Source organism: Ochotona princeps, chromosome 15 (genome assembly GCF_030435755.1).
Source record: "Ochotona princeps isolate mOchPri1 chromosome 15, mOchPri1.hap1, whole genome shotgun sequence".
Taxonomy (NCBI): Eukaryota; Metazoa; Chordata; class Mammalia; order Lagomorpha; family Ochotonidae; genus Ochotona; species Ochotona princeps.
Genome location: NC_080846.1, coordinates 54003350 through 54022690, shown reverse-complemented (window position 1 = coordinate 54022690; position 19341 = coordinate 54003350). Strand labels below are relative to the sequence as shown.

Here is a 19341-nt window from a genome sequence, read left to right as displayed (position 1 = left end):
GTCGTCCGCGCCCCGCGGCGGGCTCCCACCCCGGGCGCGGTCGCCAGCCCCGCTCCTCCTCCGCCGAGCCACCGGAGCCCCGGCGACGAAGGGGTGCGACCCCCCGCCAGCCACGCCCTCCCGGCCGAGGCGCGGCCAATCGCAGCGGCTTTTACTGGCGGGTGGGCCGAGCCGGCCCAGCTGCTCGGAGGCTCTGGCATGGTAACGTCCCCGCGCGGGGGTGGCGGGGCCCGGGGTGGTCCCACAGCGCCCCCTGCGGCCCGGGCCGGGCCGGGGTGGGGGCGGGCAGGCCGCCGGGGGGCCCGGGGAGCGGCGGCCGCGGGAGAGGAGCCGGGACGGGGCGATGGGGGCGGGGATTTGGGGGATAAGGGGCGGGGGAGGCCATGATGGAGTCTGGCGGCTGCGGGGACGAGAGTTGCGGGACTGGGTGAGGCGGAGGAAGGGACGTCGTGAAGGGTGTGTGTGTGTGTGTGGAGGAAGGTCGGGAAAGGGGAGAAGGTGAGCCGCAAGACCAGGCTCCCATCCTGAGAGGCTGGGGCGTGCCGCTTGACGCACCCCCGGACTCAGCGCCGTCGCCCGAGGGGAGTCGGGGCGCCCCATCCTGTGGCCGCCCGGACACCCCGTCCTGCCTTTGCGGGCATTGGCCAGACCCCGCGTGCCAAGGCTGCCAGCTCCTTGCAGGGCTGGGCGGGCCCATCAGCAAGCTCGTTGGACAGCTCCGTGTGACCTTGGGCCAGTCACCACTTTGTTTGGGCCTTCCTTTCCTCTTTAAAACAGGGGAAGAAATCTTGAAGGGGAAAAAAAAGGTGGGGTGCGGCGGTGGGAGAATGGTATCCCAGTTGTTTCCACCTGCAAGATTAGGTGTTTCTAGAGAAGGTGTTTTCTTTTGGAAAGGGCCAGTGTGTCTGGGGAAGAGTGTGGTCTTGGAAACAGGTGCCGTTTGGGGAGCACTGAAGAAGCATGGCAGGGTCATCAGCTGGTCTCCCACACTGCTGACTGGCACCTCCTCCGGGGAGATGGGGCTCCCAGCCTCCATCTTCCAGCTGTCATCGCTTCAGGGAGCAAGAGGGAGGCAGGCCTGCCCGAGGGTTGGGGAACGAGGTGATAAGAGATGTGTGTGTGTGGGGGGGGGGGTTCATCCTTGCTGGGGGCAGCTTGGTGGAGGATGGGAAGGCACAGACTCCTTGGATCCCAAACCTGCCCATGTCATGGACTCTCTTGGGACTGAGGTCAGGTTCCCTTGAACCTCCATGTTTTTCTAAAGTGGAGGTGATAACCTCTAAGGTACGTGTGAGGATTACATGAGACATGTTTGGCATGAAATCTGGCTCTTAAAAAGCACCCACGAAATAGCGATTAGCTAAGGTAATTCCCCTTCCCCTTCTCTTCCTCCCAGCCCTCCACCAGTTCTTTTTTCCCACTTTCTTCTGAATTCTCAGCTCTGGAACGTGAAGGTGTTACTAGTAGCCTCCTGGCCACTGGCCCAGGTGGACATGTGTTCCTTTCGTCTCTCCAGCCCTCTCGGGACAGGCCCCCATTCCTGTAGCCCCTCTCTCGCTTTGCTTGCTTTGGGTTCTCACCCATGAGTATCCTGAGACCCAAAGTTGTCCTGGTCCCCAAGCAGGTGGGTGAGTGGCGAGAGGGTTTCTAGAGAGAAATGGCACAACAGGGTAGGGGCAGCTCACGGACTCCCCTGCCCTTGCCCCCTGCTCAGCGGGAGCTGTCCAAAGAACAGTGGTTCCTGAATGCTGCCCCCAGAGCTCCATCCGCCTTCAAGATGATGCTGTACTGTCAGCTGCTAAGTATGTAGGCGTCTTCATGCCAGCATTTGATTCCAGTTCCCTTTTCCCCAGCAACGCAGACTACTGCCACGCCCCCTCTCTGTCACAGCCTGTACCCAGCAGTGAGGCCAACATACAGGGCCCATTGCACACCCAGCACACAAAACCTCACCAAGGTTAGGAGGGAGACCTCCTTTTTAAAAATTTTTTTTTTTTTTAATATTAGGATACTTTTACGTGCGACCTCAACAAATTTGAACAGAAGCAAATTTTAACAAAGGTAAATTTTACAGTGAAACATAGCAGTAGATTAAGGATCTTAACATGTTTATTTTACTGCTATTTGACACTATGATACAAAAATAAGAGGATTTACTTGACGTTATTAATAAATATCTCATGGGCTGCTGAGTGCCTTACTGGTGAAAAGATTTAACTGGCTAGTCTCATCAATCCATTTTGTACATTTAGTAAGCATCATCTCTGCCCTACCTAACTCTTCATGCAATTCACAGCACACAAATTGTTATCATATTAAATACATAATCAACTCGGACTTCTCAACAACAAGGAAATTAGTAAACCATCAAATGGACTGCTTACCATACACTTTCCTCATAACTAAATAACACACAAAACAATCAAAATAATATTTGTCATCACTCTAAACTATTGCCAGCAACTGACGGAAACTGCCAATTTGCCATATTCATGTTCACAACATGCTAAATATACTCTGCTATTACTTCATCCATGAAATGCCAACATGCCTAGAACAGAGAATTTTCGCCATCTCTTGCCGTGGGACCTGACTTGCAGCAATCTATATTTAGATCAGAACTCCATGGGCACTTGATGAACTCTACCTTTCCATGTTGGCTTTTTTTTAAAGATTTATTTATTTTTATTACAAAGTCAGACACACAGAGAGGAGGAGAGACAGAGAGGAAGATCTTCCATCCGATGATTCACTCCCTAAGTGAGCCGCAACGGCCGGTGTGCACCTGTCTGAAGCCAGGAACCTGGAACCTCCTCCAGGTCTCCCACGTGGGTGCAGGAACCCAAGGCTTTGGGCCGTCCTCAACTGCTTTCCCAGGCCACAAGCAGGGAGCTGGATGGGAAGTGGAGCAGCCAGGATTAGAACCGGCACCCAAATGGGATCCCAGGGCGCCCTCAAGGTGAGGACTTTAGCCGCTAGGCCACGCCTCTGGGCCCGGGAGACCTCCTTTTATCATGGGGAGCCTGACTAGACACTTGAGAGTGGTTTAGAAGGAAGCAATCATCCCAGTGTAGGGAATCCCCTCTCCCCCCAGGGGGCAGGACAGGCAGTCTCAGGTGAAACACCCAGCAGACATTCCCAGATGCATGACTCAGTGGGCCAGGTAGCACAGCCTCCATCTTCAGGCACACAGGCAGGTGGAAGTGTGTGTGTGTGTGTGTGTGTATGTGTGTGTGTGTGTGTAGGAGGTTGTCATAAAAGGTAGCCTGGGGGAGGAAATATTGGATCATCTTGTATGAATTGGGAGGCAAGTAGAATAAAAGAAGCGTGTGAAGGCTAACAGTTCCTGTGCAGAGCAGGGGGAGGCCCGAGTCTGGATGGGCTATTTGCTGCCTGAGAGCCTGGGGGCAGCTCTAGGCAGCCACCCTGCTGGGTCCTTGGGGGGGGGGGCAACTGCTGATCTGGCAGGGGAAAGTGTTGGCGTGAAAGCAAATCCACTTCCCCGAGGCAGGAACTGTGTGCATCCAAGGGAGGAGGGCTGGGGCAGATTGGGTCCAGCCCCGGCCTCTGCCCACGACCAGCTGTGGAACCTGGGACCGGGGTCCTGTTCTTCCTCCTCTCTGATTTAGAGAGGAGACAAGACAAGGCTGCCTTGCCTAGGTGCCAGGGTCGCTTTAGCTCTGACGTTCTGTGTTCCTTGAATAACCATTGAGCTATGTCAGTGTCCCTCAGCCTGCCCCTCTCCCATTTTGTGCCGTGTGTGAAGACCATTGCAAACATTTTTTTTGCCCCTGCTGGGTGTCTGGAGGGGTTCGTGAGGATCAGTGAGATGGGGCTAGGATATTGGGGTGATAGTGACAAAGTCCTTGACCATTACAGGGCAGTCAGCAGAGATGTGTTCTATTAACCCTGAGACTGACGTTTTTCCATTACTGAAGTCAAGGGGCAAGGTTCTGCGGTTGATGGGCTGTCATAACTTAATGGGCAGCATCTTTCTTTTTTCACTGTGTAAGATGGAAGAGCCATCAGAGTTGCTATAGAGTTGTCGTGAATGCTGGCCAAAGGGGAAGGCTCAGGTGTGAGCACATATCTGAACTCAAGGAGACCATGGGGAGAGGCTTGCTGGGGACCCGAGGGTTGGCAGATGCAAAGCACATGTGGGCGAGAGGAATGGGGTTGGCAGTCGACGCAGCTGTCCCAGGCAGAAGTGGAGGCTGAGGTGGGAGCCTGGCACAGCTGAGGCTGGGGAGGATGGTGTGTTCCTTGAGGGGCTGAGACACCCGAAGGGACATTTTAAAGAGCTCGCCAAAGCTGCCGTGTGGGGGAAACAGTTGGCAGGCTGCAGCAGAAGGTCACATGAGGAGGTGGTGGAGAAGTGATGAGGACTCAGCCAAGTGTCGGGAGGAGGAGGGAGGCGTGCTGTAACTCGGGCTCCCTCGCTTCCTCCTCCTCCCTCCCTCCCTCCCGCCCTCCCTCCCTCATCAACACACACAACTGATGGGTGGGGGTAGGAGTACCAGTTCCCCAAAATGGGCCACCTAGGGCAGGTGGGAGGGGACCAAAGATGGTTACCTGGGGGTTAGGGAGGCTCCCTGTGCAGTAGGAGGTGAGGATGTGTGACATTGTATATTGGATTTGCTCCCATATTGATTCGCTTCTGGCCTTGCCGGCTGAGGAAGAACTGTGGGGGCAGGAGCAGGTCTGAATGCATGGCGAGGCAGTTGAACGCTGAGGAGGGGTGAGTCAGGTTGGAATGGGTTCGTTCCTGCCCCTTCCCTTTTAGGAAGTGGTGAGGGACGGAGAAGGCTGAAGTTAGCAAGTGTTCTGTATTTTTTTTTTTAAAGGTTTATTTATTTATTTATTTATTTATTTATTTTTAAGATTTATTCATTTTATTACAGCCAGATATACTGAGAGGAGGAGAGACAGAGAGGAAGATCTTCCGTCCGATGTCTCACTCCCCAAGTGAGCCGCAACGGGCCGGTGCTGCGCCGATCCGAAGCCGGGAACCAGGAACCTCTTCCGGGTCTCCCACGCGGGTGCAGTGTCCCAATGCATTGGGCCGTCCTCAACTGCTTTCCCAGGCCACAAGCAGGGAGCTGGATGGGAAGTGGAGCCGCCGGGATTAGAACCAGCGCCCAAATGGGATCCCGGGCTGCTCAAGGCGAGGACTTTAGCCGCTAGGCCACGCCGCCGGGCCCAAAATTTATTTATTTTATTACAAAGTCAGATATACAGAGAGGAGGAGAGACAGAGAGGAAGATCTTCCATCCAATGATTCACTCCCCAAGTGAGCCGCAACGGCCGGTGTGCGCTGATCCGAAGCTGGGAACCAGGAACCTCTTCCGGGTCTCCCATGTGGGTGCAGGGTCCCAAATCTTTGGGCCATCCTCCACTGCTTTCCCAGGCCACAAGCAGGGAGCTGGATAGGAAGTAGAGCAGCCGGGATTAGAACCAGTGCCCAAATGGGATCCCGGGCTGCTCAAGGCGAGGACTTTAGCCGCTAGGCCACTGCGCTGGGCCCTAGGAAGTGTTCTGAAAAGCCGAGCCCTTGTCACACGGGGGCCACTGGGGAGCTGTCACACAGGAGCCCAGCGATGAGGCTTTAGCCAGCTCCCACCATTCTCTTCTGCTCCCCCCATTTCTAGGCATGAAGAAGGGCAGGGCCTTGGCGTATCGGGGCTTGTCAGCCTCAATGCAGTAACAGCTGCTTGGATAGGTAATAATGCTCGTGGGTCTTAGGCGTTACGGAGAGCAATGGTGTCCTCACCCATCTCTTGGGTACTATCTTCTGACCGGCTGTGCCTTGTCTTCTCCCCACACTAAGTGCGCCTTAGAGAGGCTCTATAGTGAGACACTGAGCCTGCTGATTCTTGTTCGTGACTGCCTAGTGCTCTGCCTGCAGCGGGTGTATTATTTCCTAGCTCCTCACTGTCCATTGCTGTGGTTTGGATGTGGTTGGTCCTCCAAGGGCTGGTGTGTGGGCGCTCTGCTCCTCTGTGGCAGGGCTGAGGTGCCCCTGAGAAGAGGCGGCCTCCAGCAGCTTGGTAGTCCTTGGGCACCTGTTCTGGGGAGGGTCTCCATTCGTGCATGTGAGCTGGAGTTAGTTCTGCTTTGAGTGCTGTTAAAAGGAGCAAACGAGGCCTCTTCCCTTTAAGGTCCAGAATACGCTCCACTTCATCTGCTTTGGGATCCAATGAAGCTGGCACCATGCCCTTGAGCTTCCAGTACTGTGAGCCATAGAATAAGCCTCCTTTTAGCACACATTTATTTATTTATTATTTATTTAGAAAGAGGGAAAAATAGATCTCCCATCCCCCAGGTCAATTCCCCAGGTGGCCACATGGCCAAAGCCAGGAGCCTTTTCTCGGTCTCCCACGTGGGTGCAGGGCCCTAAGCATCTGAGCCGTCCTCTGCTGCTTGTCCAGGACTTTAGCAGGTAGCTGGATTGGAAGTAGAGCAGCCGGGACTTGAACCGGTGCTCATATGCAAAGCTAATGTTGCAGGCAGTGGCCTTACATGCTACACCACAATGATGGCTCCTAAATAAACCTCTTTGTAAAAGTATCCAGCCCTCAGGTAATTCAATAGAGTATTCAAAAACTGCCTAATACTCGTGTATTTAAGGTGATTCCAACCTGCTGTTTTTATGTAGAAAGTAAAATGAAAACCTTGTATATATGTCATTTTGGCCATGTAAGGCTATGCGCATAGGATGCATTTATTTTTTTATCGGTGGCAGATGCTTCAGAAAGCATTTGTTCTTCCCTTTGTGTTTTCATTCAGCGTTCATCAGTTGCCTATTTTGCATTAGGCTCCATTGCAGGTCCCAGGAGTCCAGCTTGGGACGAGCCAGATGTGACCCCGGCACCCAAGGAATGTTACCACCCTGTGTGGGGACATGCTTGTGCAGTAATGGAAAAGTTGTGTGCACTGGATGTCTAGCAGGAACCCCTAAAGTAGAAGCAGGAAGGCTTCTTAGAGTGAGTGAGCCCCAGGTAGGGACCAAAGGACAGGCTGTGGCCAGCCGCTTGGCGTGTGACAGCCAAACTAGGCTACTCCAAAACCTGCGCATACGTGGAGGAGGGGAGTGGGAGATGTCACAGAGAAGAGTGACTGAAGAGGAGGCCAGTCCCTAGAGGGCCAGAGTCTTCTGTGTTTGGAGGGCTTTGGAGTGAGTCTGTGAGGGAGTTAGCTGAACTAGGAGCTTGGAGCGAGAGTCAGCCGAACTGGCAGGAGATGGGGCTCACGGCCCCGGGGGAGCCGATCTGTTCCCGTGGTAGAAACGTTTCCATCTTCTCAGCACCCTGGCACTATCCTAGTCCCACAACAAAGACGCCGCTGGCCCTGAGCTGGCACAGAGGGCAAGCTGCCCAGGGCCTGGCACTGTGGACGGCAGCAAGTTAGCCTTGCAGGCCCTGCCCTTGGAACTGAGTCCCACTCATTTGCACTCCTTGCTTCCCTCCCACAAAACCCATCTCGATGCCTGTCCTGGGTCCTATGACTTTTCTCTCCCTCAACAGTCGGTTCCCGATTCTGGTCCCCGGCCCCCAGCAGCGCCTGCCCCCTTCCCACCGGGGCCCCCCATGATGCCACCACCCTTCGTAAGTCTTCTGTGTTCCCCTGGGCTTGGCTTTTCCAGCCTGCACCCCCCCGCCCCCGCACTCCCAGCCCCCAGGCCCCTGACCATCACTGCCTTGTCAGCACGGTGTTGGTGTGATGACCGCTCTGCTGCCCTTGGAACTGGCTTGGGCACTGGGGTGACAAGAGCTGCTAAAGTTCTCAGTCCCAGGGAGTTGATGGTTCCCCTTTGCCTCTTTTCCCTTGGGGCACCTGGGGCTGGAGATAGGAGGAGTGGAAGGGTGAGGACAGGGTGGGCTGTCTTTTTCCACCACTCCTTGCCTGTGTTCTTTAAGTCTACACAGAATCCAGGCTGGAGGAGCCGTGGTGGTCCTGAGGTGGAGGTGTGGGGGGCTGGGAGCTGGGGGTACATGGCCACCTGCCTCCCACTCCTCTTCGGAGGGCCCCTGGGTGTGGCTGAGCAGGCAGGGGCTGCCGCAGGGGTGCTATGCCATGGCCTTGACCTTTCCCCTTCCCTCCTTGGGAACAAGTGTGCTTACCTCTAACCCCAGAGGTCCGCAGTGAGGAGGGAGGCCCTCCTGCCAAGGCCTCGCTACCCCCTCCAAGCCGACGGAGGGGGTGGGGTGGGGTGGAGTAGGGGACTGGCTGCTTCCTGACAGGGCTTCTCTGTAATGAGTTCTCACTTTCCTCACTTCCAGATACCCCCTCCAGGGCTCCCCCCACCCTTCCCGCCAATGGGGATGCCCCCCATGAGCCAGAGGCCGCCAGCGATCCCCCCTATGCCACCTGGCATCCTGCCCCCCATGCTTCCACCAATGGGGGCACCACCATCACTCACACAGGTAATCGTTACCCTCCCTGGACCTTCAACAGCCTCCACCTATGGTACAGGGGGGGAGATGAGAGTGGATACATAGCCATGGAAGCCAGTCGGAGAGGAGGGCACTGTGCCATGCCTGTGTGGATTTGTCGGCTGAAGGACTGGGCCACCTCGTGGGCAAGTGAGAGCCCACACCTGGGGGTTGCTGAAAGTGTACCCAGCCCAGTGCTAGCTCAGCCCTCCACCTCTGGCCAGGCTCCCTGCTCGCCTTCACCATGGTGGCCAGCTTCTGTCTTGTTTGCATCCACAGATACCAGGAATGGTACCTCCAATGATGCCAGGAATCCTGATGCCAGCAGTGCCCGTCACCGCAGTGGTGAGCACTGGGGGCTGGCAGGAAGCAGGCTTGGCCCTGCGCTCCTACGGGTGTGACTTGGAATTCAGGGGTTCCATTCTTTCCCTCTTCTGTCGTATCCTCCCTGGTTCCCGGCAGCACCCCACACTGGAACCCTCCTCGCCATCCGTGTACTCCACTCCCAGGCCTGCTCATCCCGAAGGCACATCCCTGCTCTCTTGGTAGTGCCCACGCTGAGCGCAGCTCCCCTGTGGAGCACACGCATGCCCAGTCCTCCTCACTCTCAGAACCTGCACTGTGCACACAGCACTCAGCCCCTGCTCACCCTCTCGGTGCCTCTGGAAGAGGTGGCAAGCATGGGGGTGGCAGCACCTCTCTGTACTGATGCTTGGTGACTAGAGTCTGAGGAAGGGGTAGCATTTGGCATCCGCTGTGACAAGATGGGCCTCGGGAGTTGACTGAACTGCATACTTTTTTGGCTTGAGAAAAACGAAGAGAAATGAACTGTGTGGATCCCTCTGGGAGCCCAGAGCCGGGGCCCTGGCATGGTGGGGGGGGGGGCCTGTGAGGGAGCAGAGGCCCCTGGGAATAGGGCACATGGATCCTGGCCTGGCCTGCTTCTCCACCCCCACGGCCTGGGTCCTGGGGGCCACTGGGCTTGGCCCCAACCCTTCCCCCTCCTCTTTCTTCGGCAGACGGCTCCGGGTGCGGACACCGCCAGCTGTGAGTCTTCTGGGGGTCTGCTCCCCCCAGACTCGGAGGTTGGGGGGCACAGGGGAGAGGGGACCGTGGACTGGAGGCCACCCTGGAACCTGCCTGACGGGATGCCAGGGAGCCCGGGATGTTGCTGGGACCAGGGGGATCTTTACTGACTGGGGTTGGCAGAAGGGGAGGCATAGTTTGGAGTAAGATGAGGCCTGGGTCGGGGGCTTAGCGGCTTCCTCTGGCTTCTTTTCTAGCTGCTGTGCCTGGGACAGGCCCCTTGGTGAGTGCTCCAAGCTCAGACACCTCTGGGGAGGTGGGCTGGGAGTAGAATCGTTGGGCTGAGGGGGGGGCCTTTGATCACCGTTCTGTGCCCATCCCCGCAGAGGGCCCTGTGGAGTGAGCATGTGACCCCCGACGGGCGCACCTACTACTACAACGCTGACGACAAGCAGTCTGTGTGGGAGAAGCCCAGCGTGCTCAAGTCGAAGGCAGAGGTCCTGAGCGGGGCCTCCTAGCCCTTTCAGCTGCCTGGCCCTCCCGTGGCCTTAACCTTCCCTCAGGCTACAAGCACAGTCCTTACGATGCCCCCTGGCCCCCGAGGTCCCTGAGCAGGACCCAGCCTCCCTAGCAGCTCAGCAAGCCCACCTTCCCAAATTGAAGCCTGGCCAGGCCTGTCGCATCTGCTGCTCGGGTCCCTTAGCTCCTGGCCCGTGGCTGGAGAGCAGAGGCAGCCTGCTGAACTGGCCTGCCTTGTCCTCTTCAGTTGCTGGTGTCTCAGTGTCCCTGGAAAGAGTACAAGTCGGACACAGGCAAGCCTTACTACTACAACAACCAGAGTAAGGAGTCCCGCTGGACCCGGCCCAAGGACCTGGACGACCTGGAGGGTGAGCACCCTGGCAGTCGCAGGGGTTTGGCCTTGGTGGAGGTGCTGGGGCCCTCCCCCTGCTGCCTGTGACTGATGGTGTCGTCTTTGCCCCTTGCAGCTTTAGTCAAACAGGAGGCTGCAGGGTGAGTGACTTGTCCCTGTGTCTAACTCTCATCCCGCCTGGGCCACCTGGGGGGCAGCAGTGGACCCTGTGGGCATCAGGCTTGCTGTGTGGGTAGTAGGGGCTCCCTCCCTTGTGTGTCCTATCGACACTGCCCTTTGGCTCACCCGCAGGAAGCAGCCACTGCCGCCGCCACCGCAGACACTGCAGCCACAGCCTCCCCAGCCCGACCCCCCGCCTGTACCTCCTGGTCCTGTGCCCGTGTCCTCAGGCCTCCCAGAGCCCGAGCCAGGTGGGACTGAAGACTGTGATGGGTCGGAGGCCGCCCAGCCCCTGGAGCAGGGCTTCCTGAAGCAGCCTGAGGGGGGCGCCAGCAGGTAAGGGCTGCCCCTGCCAGCATTCCCGAGGCCAGCTGGCCCTCGTCCTCTGTGGAAGGGCGGCCCTGGGAGCCACAGGAGGGCAGTGTGCTGCTGAGAGTACAGGACACCAGTGGCCCTGTGCCTGAGTTCCTTCTGCCCTGCAGCACTGCGAGCCAGCATCAGTCCCCACAGCAGGAGGAGGAGGAGGCCAAGCCAGAGCCAGAGAGGTCCAGCCTCAGTTGGAGCAACCGGGAGAAGGCAAAGCAGGCATTCAAGGAGCTGCTGAGGGATAAGGTGCGGGGGGCGGGGGGTGAGGCTTCCCGGGGAGGGCCTGCGGTGACCAGAGGCAGGCAAGTCCTGTGACCTCTGCTGGCTCCATCGCAGGCCGTCCCCTCCAACGCATCATGGGAGCAGGCCATGAAGATGGTGGTCACTGATCCCCGTTACAGGTAGGCCTGGTAGGACACTGGGCCAGGGAGTCCCTGAGAAAGCCCAGCTTGACGCAGGCCCAGGGCGTCATTGGGAGCCTGGGAGATGGGGGTCAGGTGCCGAAGGAAGAAAAACTGGAGGGTGGTGCTGGGGGGCGGGGGCAGTTAGCAGTGGTGTTTGTAGCAAACTGAATGGGGAGAGGAGCTTGGGTAGGTCCCCGGTCTGGTGGTACCTGCAGGACCCCAAAGCCCCACTTCCATCAGGCTACGCTTAGTCCTGTTCCCTTCTGCCCCCTACAACCTGCTGTGCGTGTGGCCTCCATCCCGGACTGCCTCCTGCAGCCCCAACCACACTCCCATCCTCCTCCCCACCCTAGTGCCTTGCCCAAACTGAGTGAGAAGAAGCAGGCGTTCAATGCCTACAAGGCACAGCGGGAGAAGGAGGAAAAGGAGGAGGCCCGGCTGAGGGCCAAGGAAGCCAAGCAGACCCTGCAGCACTTCTTGGAGCAGCATGAGCGCATGACATCCACCACCCGCTACCGGTCAGCAGCTGCGTGGGCCCAGAATGCGAGAGCCAGGGCTTGTGCTCCCTGCTGACTCCTCACAGCCCGTGTGCTCCCCAGGCGGGCGGAACAGACTTTTGGGGAGCTAGAGGTCTGGGCTGTGGTCCCTGAGAGAGATCGAAAAGAGGTATATGATGACGTCATCTTCTTCCTGGCCAAGAAGGAGAAGGTAATGGTCCCGGCTGGCTCCTTCCACCCCGGGTTCAATCCTTGGTCCGGCGTGGGCTGGCCGGTCCTCTCTCCGCCTCCCCAGGGTCCCCACTCCTGCCCTGGAGGCCTGTGCACCCCATTTCTGCTCTGGTCTGTTACCTGGGCCTGGGGGAGGGAGGAGGGAGGGCAGTATCCTGGGTTGTCAGTCCCATAGCCCATGCCCCCTCCTCTGCCAGGGCCCGCTTGGGGAGTCGGGGAGCCCTGGCCAGCGTGCCTCACCCTGTTCCCGTGGCTCCTCAGGAACAGGCCAAGCAGCTCCGCCGCCGCAACATCCAGGCCCTGAAGAGCATCCTGGACAGCATGAGCAGCGTCAGCTTCCAGACCAGCTGGTCACAGGCCCAGCAGTACCTCATGGACAACCCTAGCTTTGCCCAGGACCAGCAGCTGCAGAGTGAGCCCCCTCACCACCCCACTGCCCACCCCACTGCCTTCTGCCCTCCTCTCTGCCCTCCTTCAGTCCCTATAGCTCTCTCGACTCCAGGACTGTCCCGGCTCCACAGCTAACATGGACATTGTGTGTGTGTGGAGATAGGAGCCCGGGATGGGAATCAGAAATCCCAGGGATGGTGGTGATCTTGACCTGAACAGCACACACAGCTGTGGTCTTAAACCTCCCCAGAGCCGTGGGTTCGTGCATGTCACAGTAAGCTGAGGCCACTGACCCGGAGGTTCACCCTCTGAGCTTGCACCTCAGACTGACTCCCGGTTCCAAATGTGTCCCCCAGGGGTCCCGGATGGCTTCCTGTCACAGTGCTGAGTGTCTGGGACATGACATTGTCCTTAGGCAGTTTGCCATCTCCCTCCCCACCTGCCTCTTTTAAGACCCCTGGTGCCGGCAGCTGCTCCCGCGGAGTCCTCTCCCCATGTGGAGTGCTGGAGCCTGCTCACCGAGCCTCCCTGTCCTTAGACATGGACAAGGAAGACGCACTGATCTGCTTCGAGGAGCACATCCGCGCTTTGGAGAGGGAGGAGGAGGAGGAGCGGGAGCGGGCCCGGCTTCGGGAGCGGCGTCAGCAACGCAAGAACCGGGAGGCCTTCCAGGTATCTTCGCTGCCTTCTGGATCCAAGTTCAGCCCTCCCTGAGACCACAGCTCTTCCCTTGGCCTGCCTCCTCTCAGCCATGCTGCCTGTTCTGTCCGAGCCTGACCCTGGCCACGCTCCCAGGCCTGCCTGCAGCCCTGCTCCCTGCTGTGGCCCTGAGACCAGACATGTCACCACCTGGAGCTGCCGGTAGAGGGCACTGCTGGGCAGCTAGACCTCAGTCATTTCCTTTGTGTAGGGAGCCAGATGGGCTGAGCTTGTTCCCAGTGGGAATCCTCAGCTGTGGGTCAGGAGGTTCCAGTCCAGTCATGGGACCAGGGTGCTGCAGGCAGGTGGCTGGCTCCATGGCTCTCTGCCTCCCTTGCCAGCATCATCCCTCCTTGCTTCCCACTAATCCCTCCCTCCCTTGGAGGTCTTTGGCTCTGCTTTCCTTCTCCCTATGTCACTCTTGCCATTACTGGCTTCTCCCTGCTCAGACCTTCCTAGACGAGCTGCATGAGAAAGGGCAGCTGCACTCCATGTCCACCTGGATGGAGCTGTACCCAGCAGTCAGCACTGACGTCCGCTTTGCCAACATGCTGGGCCAGCCGGGTAAGGCAGCCAGGCTCCCCAGCAGCAGACTGCTCTCCTGCCCTGCCGGCCTCTCCGCACCCCAGCCTGGTTCTGTCCTCGATCCCGCCCCCAGCCAGACCTTGGGAAGCTGCCACCCGCCAGGCCCCCCTCCCTCCCTCCCTGCAGGCTCCACCCCTCTGGACTTGTTCAAGTTCTATGTGGAGGAGTTGAAGGCACGATTCCACGATGAGAAGAAGATCATTAAGGACATCCTTAAGGTGAGGGATGGGCACAGGCCGGCCGCATGCCTCTTGGCATCCACCATGACCGCTGGCATCCACCATGACCACTTCCCTTGCCTGGCACTAGTGAGAGAAGATGCATCATCTGTCTTTTGCTGGCCCTGTCAGCTGGCTTTCCCAGGTGGCCCTGGCACATTGCCTTCTGGGGGATGGCTCTGAGCAGCCCTGTCTCCCAAGGGGGAGACGTGAGGGAGCAAGCAGGGTGCTGCAGGAGAGGCAGGGAGGGACAGTTGTGGAAGATGTGTTGGTGCCTGTGAAGAGACAGCGGGCAGCGCTCAGGAGCAGGCCGAGGGCAGTAACGGGCAATCCTCAACACGAGGAATTCAGCATACCCCTCAGGACCCAGGAGACCGATTTGGTGGCTGAGCTGAGGAGCGTTGGGGACGAAGTGTCGAGTGCCCCTGCTCCCCTGAAGCCGTGTGTGCCATCTCCCGTGTTCATGCTGGTGTGGCACGTGCAGGCCACACTGCCTGCTGTGAGTGCTGGTGCAGTGTCCTCAGATCACCGGGCTGGCCTGTGGAACAGGAGAGTCCTCCCTCCGAGAGGCCCTGAAGCTGGGAAGTCTGGGTGTTCATCTTGCCGAGGGGAGAGCAGCACCTCCCCATGGTGCGGTGAGGACTTGTGTCTCTAGGGGAGAAGGTGGCAGAGGGCAGGTCTCACAGCCTCACCATAGTGCAAGTGACAGTGGCAAGTAACAGGAGACATCGTGACTCACTCTGCCAACTCAGCCCCTGCTCTGTCCCTCCATGCGGTTCTCAGGAAGGCCTGGGTGCCAGAGACTCACCTGGCACTGCTAGCGGCAGCTAGGAGAGCTAGAACAGTGGCGCTGCCAAGATCCTCCTGGAGACGGGCAAGGTGGTAGGTGGTAGGGGAGATCTTATACTTGAGACAGAGAGAGCCCCTGTCTGTGGGTCTGCTCCCAAATGCCTCCAGTAGTGACGCCTGCGCTGACCCGAAGCCAAGAGCCTGGAACTCAACTCAGGCCCACGTGCATGGCAGGAAACCGGTTCCTTGAACTGAAGCCACTGCCTCCTGGCTCCGTATTGGCAGGAAGGTAGAGTCGGGAGCTGGAGCTAGGACTTGAACCCAGGTCTTCCACAGCAGGACACAGCTTAAGCAACGTCTCCATTCCCAGGCAGAGGGCCTGTCCCTCCCCTCCTGCCAGTCAGGGCAGCTTGCGTCTGTCACGTGCACTGGCCTTCTGCCTTGGTTTACTGGAAAAGTATGGTAGATGGGTGAATGTGTGAACCCAGGGGACATCGCTGGGAAGTGCAGTCAGTCATTTTGTGACATTGAGAGAAAGGGAGAAGGCAATGGCTGAGGCTGTGACGAAACCACGGACCGCAGAGACAAGCACTGAGTAGCTACGGTTGAGCCAGAGGAAACCAGAACATTATGGGGAGAGTTATTCTCGAAACCAATAATCACCTTTTCTAAAAAATTGATTTATTCCAAAGGCAGATAAAGAAATCTTCCATCTGCTGGTTCATTCCCTGAATGCTTAAAATAGCAAGGGTTGAACCCAAGGCTGAAGCTAAGCACTTCTTCCTGGTCTCCCACTTGTGTGGCAGGGGCTCATGTGCCCGGGCCATTGTCCACTGCCTTCCCAGATGCATTAGCAGGGAGCTGAGTTGGAAGCACAGTAGCTGGGGCTCAAACCTGCCCTCCCAAATGTGGGGTGCTGGTGTTGCAGCCCACTGCCAGCCCCAGTGACACTGGGTGATGACACTGAGAACTTGTAGTCTTGGGGTGGCTGCGTTTCCCTGTCAGCATGGAGCCACATGGTGGTTGGTGCTGCTAGGCCTGCAGGGCGTTGTCCGTGCTAGGAACATTCCCCCTGTTCCCGTTTGGGCTCCTGCCTTGTCTTGCAGCCATACAGCCAGACTGGCTGACAACCCCCTGGCCCTACAGGGTGATGCAGTCAGGACTTGGCACAGGTGGAGGACAGAAGATGGGGGGCCTGGGACCTCAGAAGAAAGGCATTTCTGTGGAGTCTGTCAAGTGTCTAGGATGTGCAGAGTGCCCAGTCGAGAGGGGGTCTGCAGGGAGGTGAGGATCATGGTTGCAGGGGTACAGCAGGCAGGAGTTCCACCGCAGCAATGCCTGCAGGCAGGGTGGACACAGCACCCTGAGGACCCGAGCAGGTGCCAAGGAGCAGCCCTGTGGTATGGCTGTGAAGGCAAAAGGAGCCTTGGGAGGAACGGTGATGGTGTCCAAGGGAGTGGGGTGGGGGCAGCACCCGTCTTGAAGTCCGGTTACTCCTGGCTCAGAGCCCGCCGCAAAGTCCATGATGGCTCTGCAAGCAGGTCAGCGTGTAGACTCCTAGCTGGCCTTTGGGGTCCCCCCATTTGTGCTGCCTTTCTAGAGGTTCTGCAGTCAAGGAGGGAGCCAACTGGGAAGATGAGAGCCTGGCACAAGGGACTGGTCTGGGTGTGGTGGAGAGGCACAGGGGAGCTGTCTGGAGAGCTGACTTCAGTGCCCTGCCCGGCAGAGGGTTGGGGTGAGAGCGCTGGGGAGAAGTGGGGCTCTGCTATGTGGCAAGAGGCACTGTGGCCTGGTCTGCTCCCTCTCTCTTGCCCCTTCCTGAGTAGTGCTCAGAGAAAGCAGCTGCACGCCGAGGGCCTCACCAGTCCCTGGGCACGAGTGGTGTGGGTGGGTACAGGACTTGCACACGTAGGCTTCGGGCCAGGGTTGGAGTTCTTGCTCAGCATGTGTCAGCTGCAAGCACCCTAGTCTCCGTCCACCTGAGACAACCCTGGGACCTGTTGTGAGAGTGTGTACAACGTTCAGTAGGGCGGGGGCTGAGGCTGCACGGAATCACCAGGGCTGCAGGAAGGCTGGGTTGGGGGCCGCAGCAGACACCTTGCCACCCTGTGGCTTGATAACACCCCAACACCAGGCTGGGCTTGGGGCCGAAGGGCCAGGGTCTCTACGAGCATCCTGTTCCTAATCCCTGCACCTGCCAGCTCCGGGCCATGGCCGTAGCACCCCCGCTTTCATGCGCTGCTGTGCCCACAGGACCGGGGCTTCTGTGTGGAAGTGAACACTGCCTTTGAGGACTTCGCCCACGTCATAAGCTTTGACAAGAGGGCTGCCGCGCTGGATGCAGGCAACATCAAGCTGACCTTCAACAGTGTGAGGGGCTGGGTGTGCGGAGCTTGCCCCTTAATCGCACCCAGAGTGCTGGAGTGTCCCTTCTCGCTCGCCGCCCCTCGCGCTGTCCCCAGTACAGCCCAACCCTGACCTCTACCCCCTAGGAAGTGGCTACAAGCCCCAGCCTCCAGGGTGACACCATTTTGTGTCCTTTGTGCCTGCAGCTGCTGGAGAAAGCAGAAGCGCGGGAGAGGGAGCGGGAGAAGGAGGCAGCACGACGTGTGCGGCGCAGGGAGGCGGCCTTCCGGAGCATGCTGAGGCAGGCTGTGCCCGCGCTGGAGCTGGGCACTGCCTGGGAAGAGGTCAGTGGCGTGAGGGCCTACCCCAGGCAGCACAGCCCCAGCTCCATCTCCCTGCCTTCCTGTGCTTGCGGCTGTGTCCTGATGGGCCAGGTGGGGCTACGCTGACCAACGGTGCTCTCCCCAATCAAGGTCCGGGAGCGCTTTGTGTGTGACTCAGCCTTCGAGCAGATCACGCTGGAGTCAGAGCGGATCCGGCTCTTCCGGGAGTTCCTGCAGGTGCTGGAGGTGAGGCATGCTTCTTTCCTTGGACCTGGCCCTAGGTCAGCCTGACAGAGCTCAGTGGCCGCACCCCTCAGGCAGAAGACAAGCAGGAGAAGTGGCAGGACCTGGCCAAGGTCCCCCTCATGCCCTGCCTCTGCTTCCAGCAGACGGAGTGCCAGCATCTGCATACCCGGGGCCGGAAGCATGGCAGGAAGGGCAAGAAACACCACCACAAGCGGTCCCACTCGCCCTCGGTGAGTGCCAGGCTGAAAGGCCGTGGACCAGGGCTGGCTCACCTGGGGAAACAGTGCATGGTCTCCATCCCCATCCTGGAAGGGAGGCCTGAGGAACCCTTTGGCCCCGGGTCCTCCTCTCTGCCCCTCACTCCTAGACTGGGGTTCCCAAGGCCAGGAGACTGCCGCGCTGACCCGTGTGTTGCTGTGCCCAGGGCTCCGAGTCCGAGGAGGAGGAGTTGCCTCTGCCATCTCTCCGGGCCCCCAAGCGGAGGAGGCAGAACCCCTCAGAGTCTGGCTCTGAGCCATCGTCTTCCCTGGATTCGGCTGAGAGTGGGGGTGCTGCCCCTGGAGGATGGGGCTCCCCGTCCTCTCACCTCCTCCTTGGGTCAGGTAGGCAGCCTGCGACTCGAGGACCTTGGCGAGCTCCGGAAAGGCTCTGGGAGAGGGTCCTGGGAGGACAAAACCTGCAGGAGCGGGGGAAGCTTCCTGTCCCTACCCGAGTGAGAAAGTGCGAGAAGGAAGGGAAACTGGGCTGCCTCATGTCTATGAGGAGTGAGCAGGGGAGCCAGGAGCAGCCCTCATTCCTGGAGGAGCTCAGCGGGATTTTCTCACTCCAGATCATGGCCTTCGGAAAGCCAAGAAACCAAAAAAGAAAACCAAGAAGAGAAGACACAAGTCGGTGAGTGGAGAAGGCACTTATTCCTCAGGCCTGCTGTTCCATGAAACCGGCTCCAGCCGCCTCCCAAGCTGCCCTTCCAGGGACTGATGGCAGCGGGGGGCCCTGGACTCTTCCAGAACAGTCCCGAGAGTGGGACAGAGCCTGAGGAAAAGGCTGGCAAGGAGAATGATGGGAAAGAGGAGGAGCAGGACAAGGGCAGGGAACTCCGGCAGGTGGAGTTCCCTCACCGCTCCCTGGGTTTCGGCATCAAGAAGGAGAAGGTGAGAGGCGGGGCCCAGCCCCAGGGCTGCACGCAGGCCTTCCCTTAGTGCAGGCCCCAGGTGAGCTGTGCATTTGCTCCAGCAGTCGGGCTGGGACACGTCAGAAAGCGAGCTGAGTGAGGGCGAGCTGGAGAGGCGGCGGCGGGCACTCCTGCAGCAGCTGGACGACCACCAGTGACGGAATGGGCCATGCTGCCTTGGCTCAGTGGGCTCCTGGCTCCAACCACCTTTGCGTCTGCCTCAGACCCTGCCTCGGTCTGGTCTGTGTCCACTTTGCCCGACCTCCTGGCCCACCCTTGCACCTGTCAGCACCTCTCGGGGTTGCCCCTGGCATCTGGGGTCCTTCCCCAAAGCTAGTGCAGTCCTTGTCCTCAGCCCCATACCGGAGGTGGGTGGTGCCGGTAGATAAAGTGTGAGTGAAGGGTCTCTAGGGCAGAGTGCCCGCAGGGCTGGTGGACATGGCCTGGGCGGCAGAGGGCAGGGTCCTCACTCTCTAGCAACAGTGCCTGCTCCCGCCTGCCCTGGCCCTGGGCCTCTACACCTCTTCCTCCAGCCCGGGGACCCGATGTATGTGTGTTTCGTTTTGTTTTTGTTTTTTAAATAATAGT

The 19341-nt window shown here is 58.8% G+C and overlaps 1 protein-coding gene across 5 annotated transcripts; it reads left to right on the top strand.

The window, feature by feature from the left end:
• Positions 1–177: 177 nt before the first annotated feature.
• PRPF40B (pre-mRNA processing factor 40 homolog B) lies at positions 178–19034 on the top strand. Of its 5 annotated transcripts, none has more exons than XM_058673754.1 (27): positions 178–201; positions 6429–6579; positions 7524–7604; positions 8280–8423; positions 8712–8777; positions 9452–9479; positions 9716–9741; positions 9845–9955; positions 10225–10345; positions 10445–10469; positions 10621–10824; positions 10971–11100; positions 11191–11255; positions 11612–11776; positions 11858–11966; positions 12248–12398; positions 12915–13048; positions 13525–13639; positions 13787–13878; positions 16921–17037; positions 17220–17357; positions 17487–17582; positions 17726–17812; positions 18007–18184; positions 18412–18473; positions 18590–18733; positions 18816–19034. In XM_058673754.1, exons 3-27 carry the CDS (start codon positions 7587–7589, stop codon positions 18909–18911), a joined length of 2622 nt encoding a protein of 873 aa, XP_058529737.1. In that variant the 5' UTR covers positions 178–201; positions 6429–6579; positions 7524–7586; the 3' UTR covers positions 18912–19034. The 5 variants fall into 5 exon arrangements, with proteins under 5 accessions (XP_058529737.1, XP_058529735.1, XP_058529739.1 ...); XM_058673752.1 differs by having other exon boundaries at positions 17723–17812; XM_058673755.1 differs by having other exon boundaries at positions 179–201; positions 18819–19034.
• The last annotated feature ends 307 nt before the right edge of the window (positions 19035–19341 follow it).

What these genes read in the sequence shown, in the direction of transcription:
- PRPF40B (XM_058673752.1), top strand. An exon ending in GGACCTGGACGACCTGGAGG is followed by an intron (nt 10,346 to 10,444) that starts GTGAGCACCCTG and finishes TGCCCCTTGCAG; the next exon opens with CTTTAGTCAAACAGGAGGCT. An exon ending in AGTTCCTGCAGGTGCTGGAG is followed by an intron (nt 17,583 to 17,722) that starts GTGAGGCATGCT and finishes CTCTGCTTCCAG; the next exon opens with CAGACGGAGTGCCAGCATCT.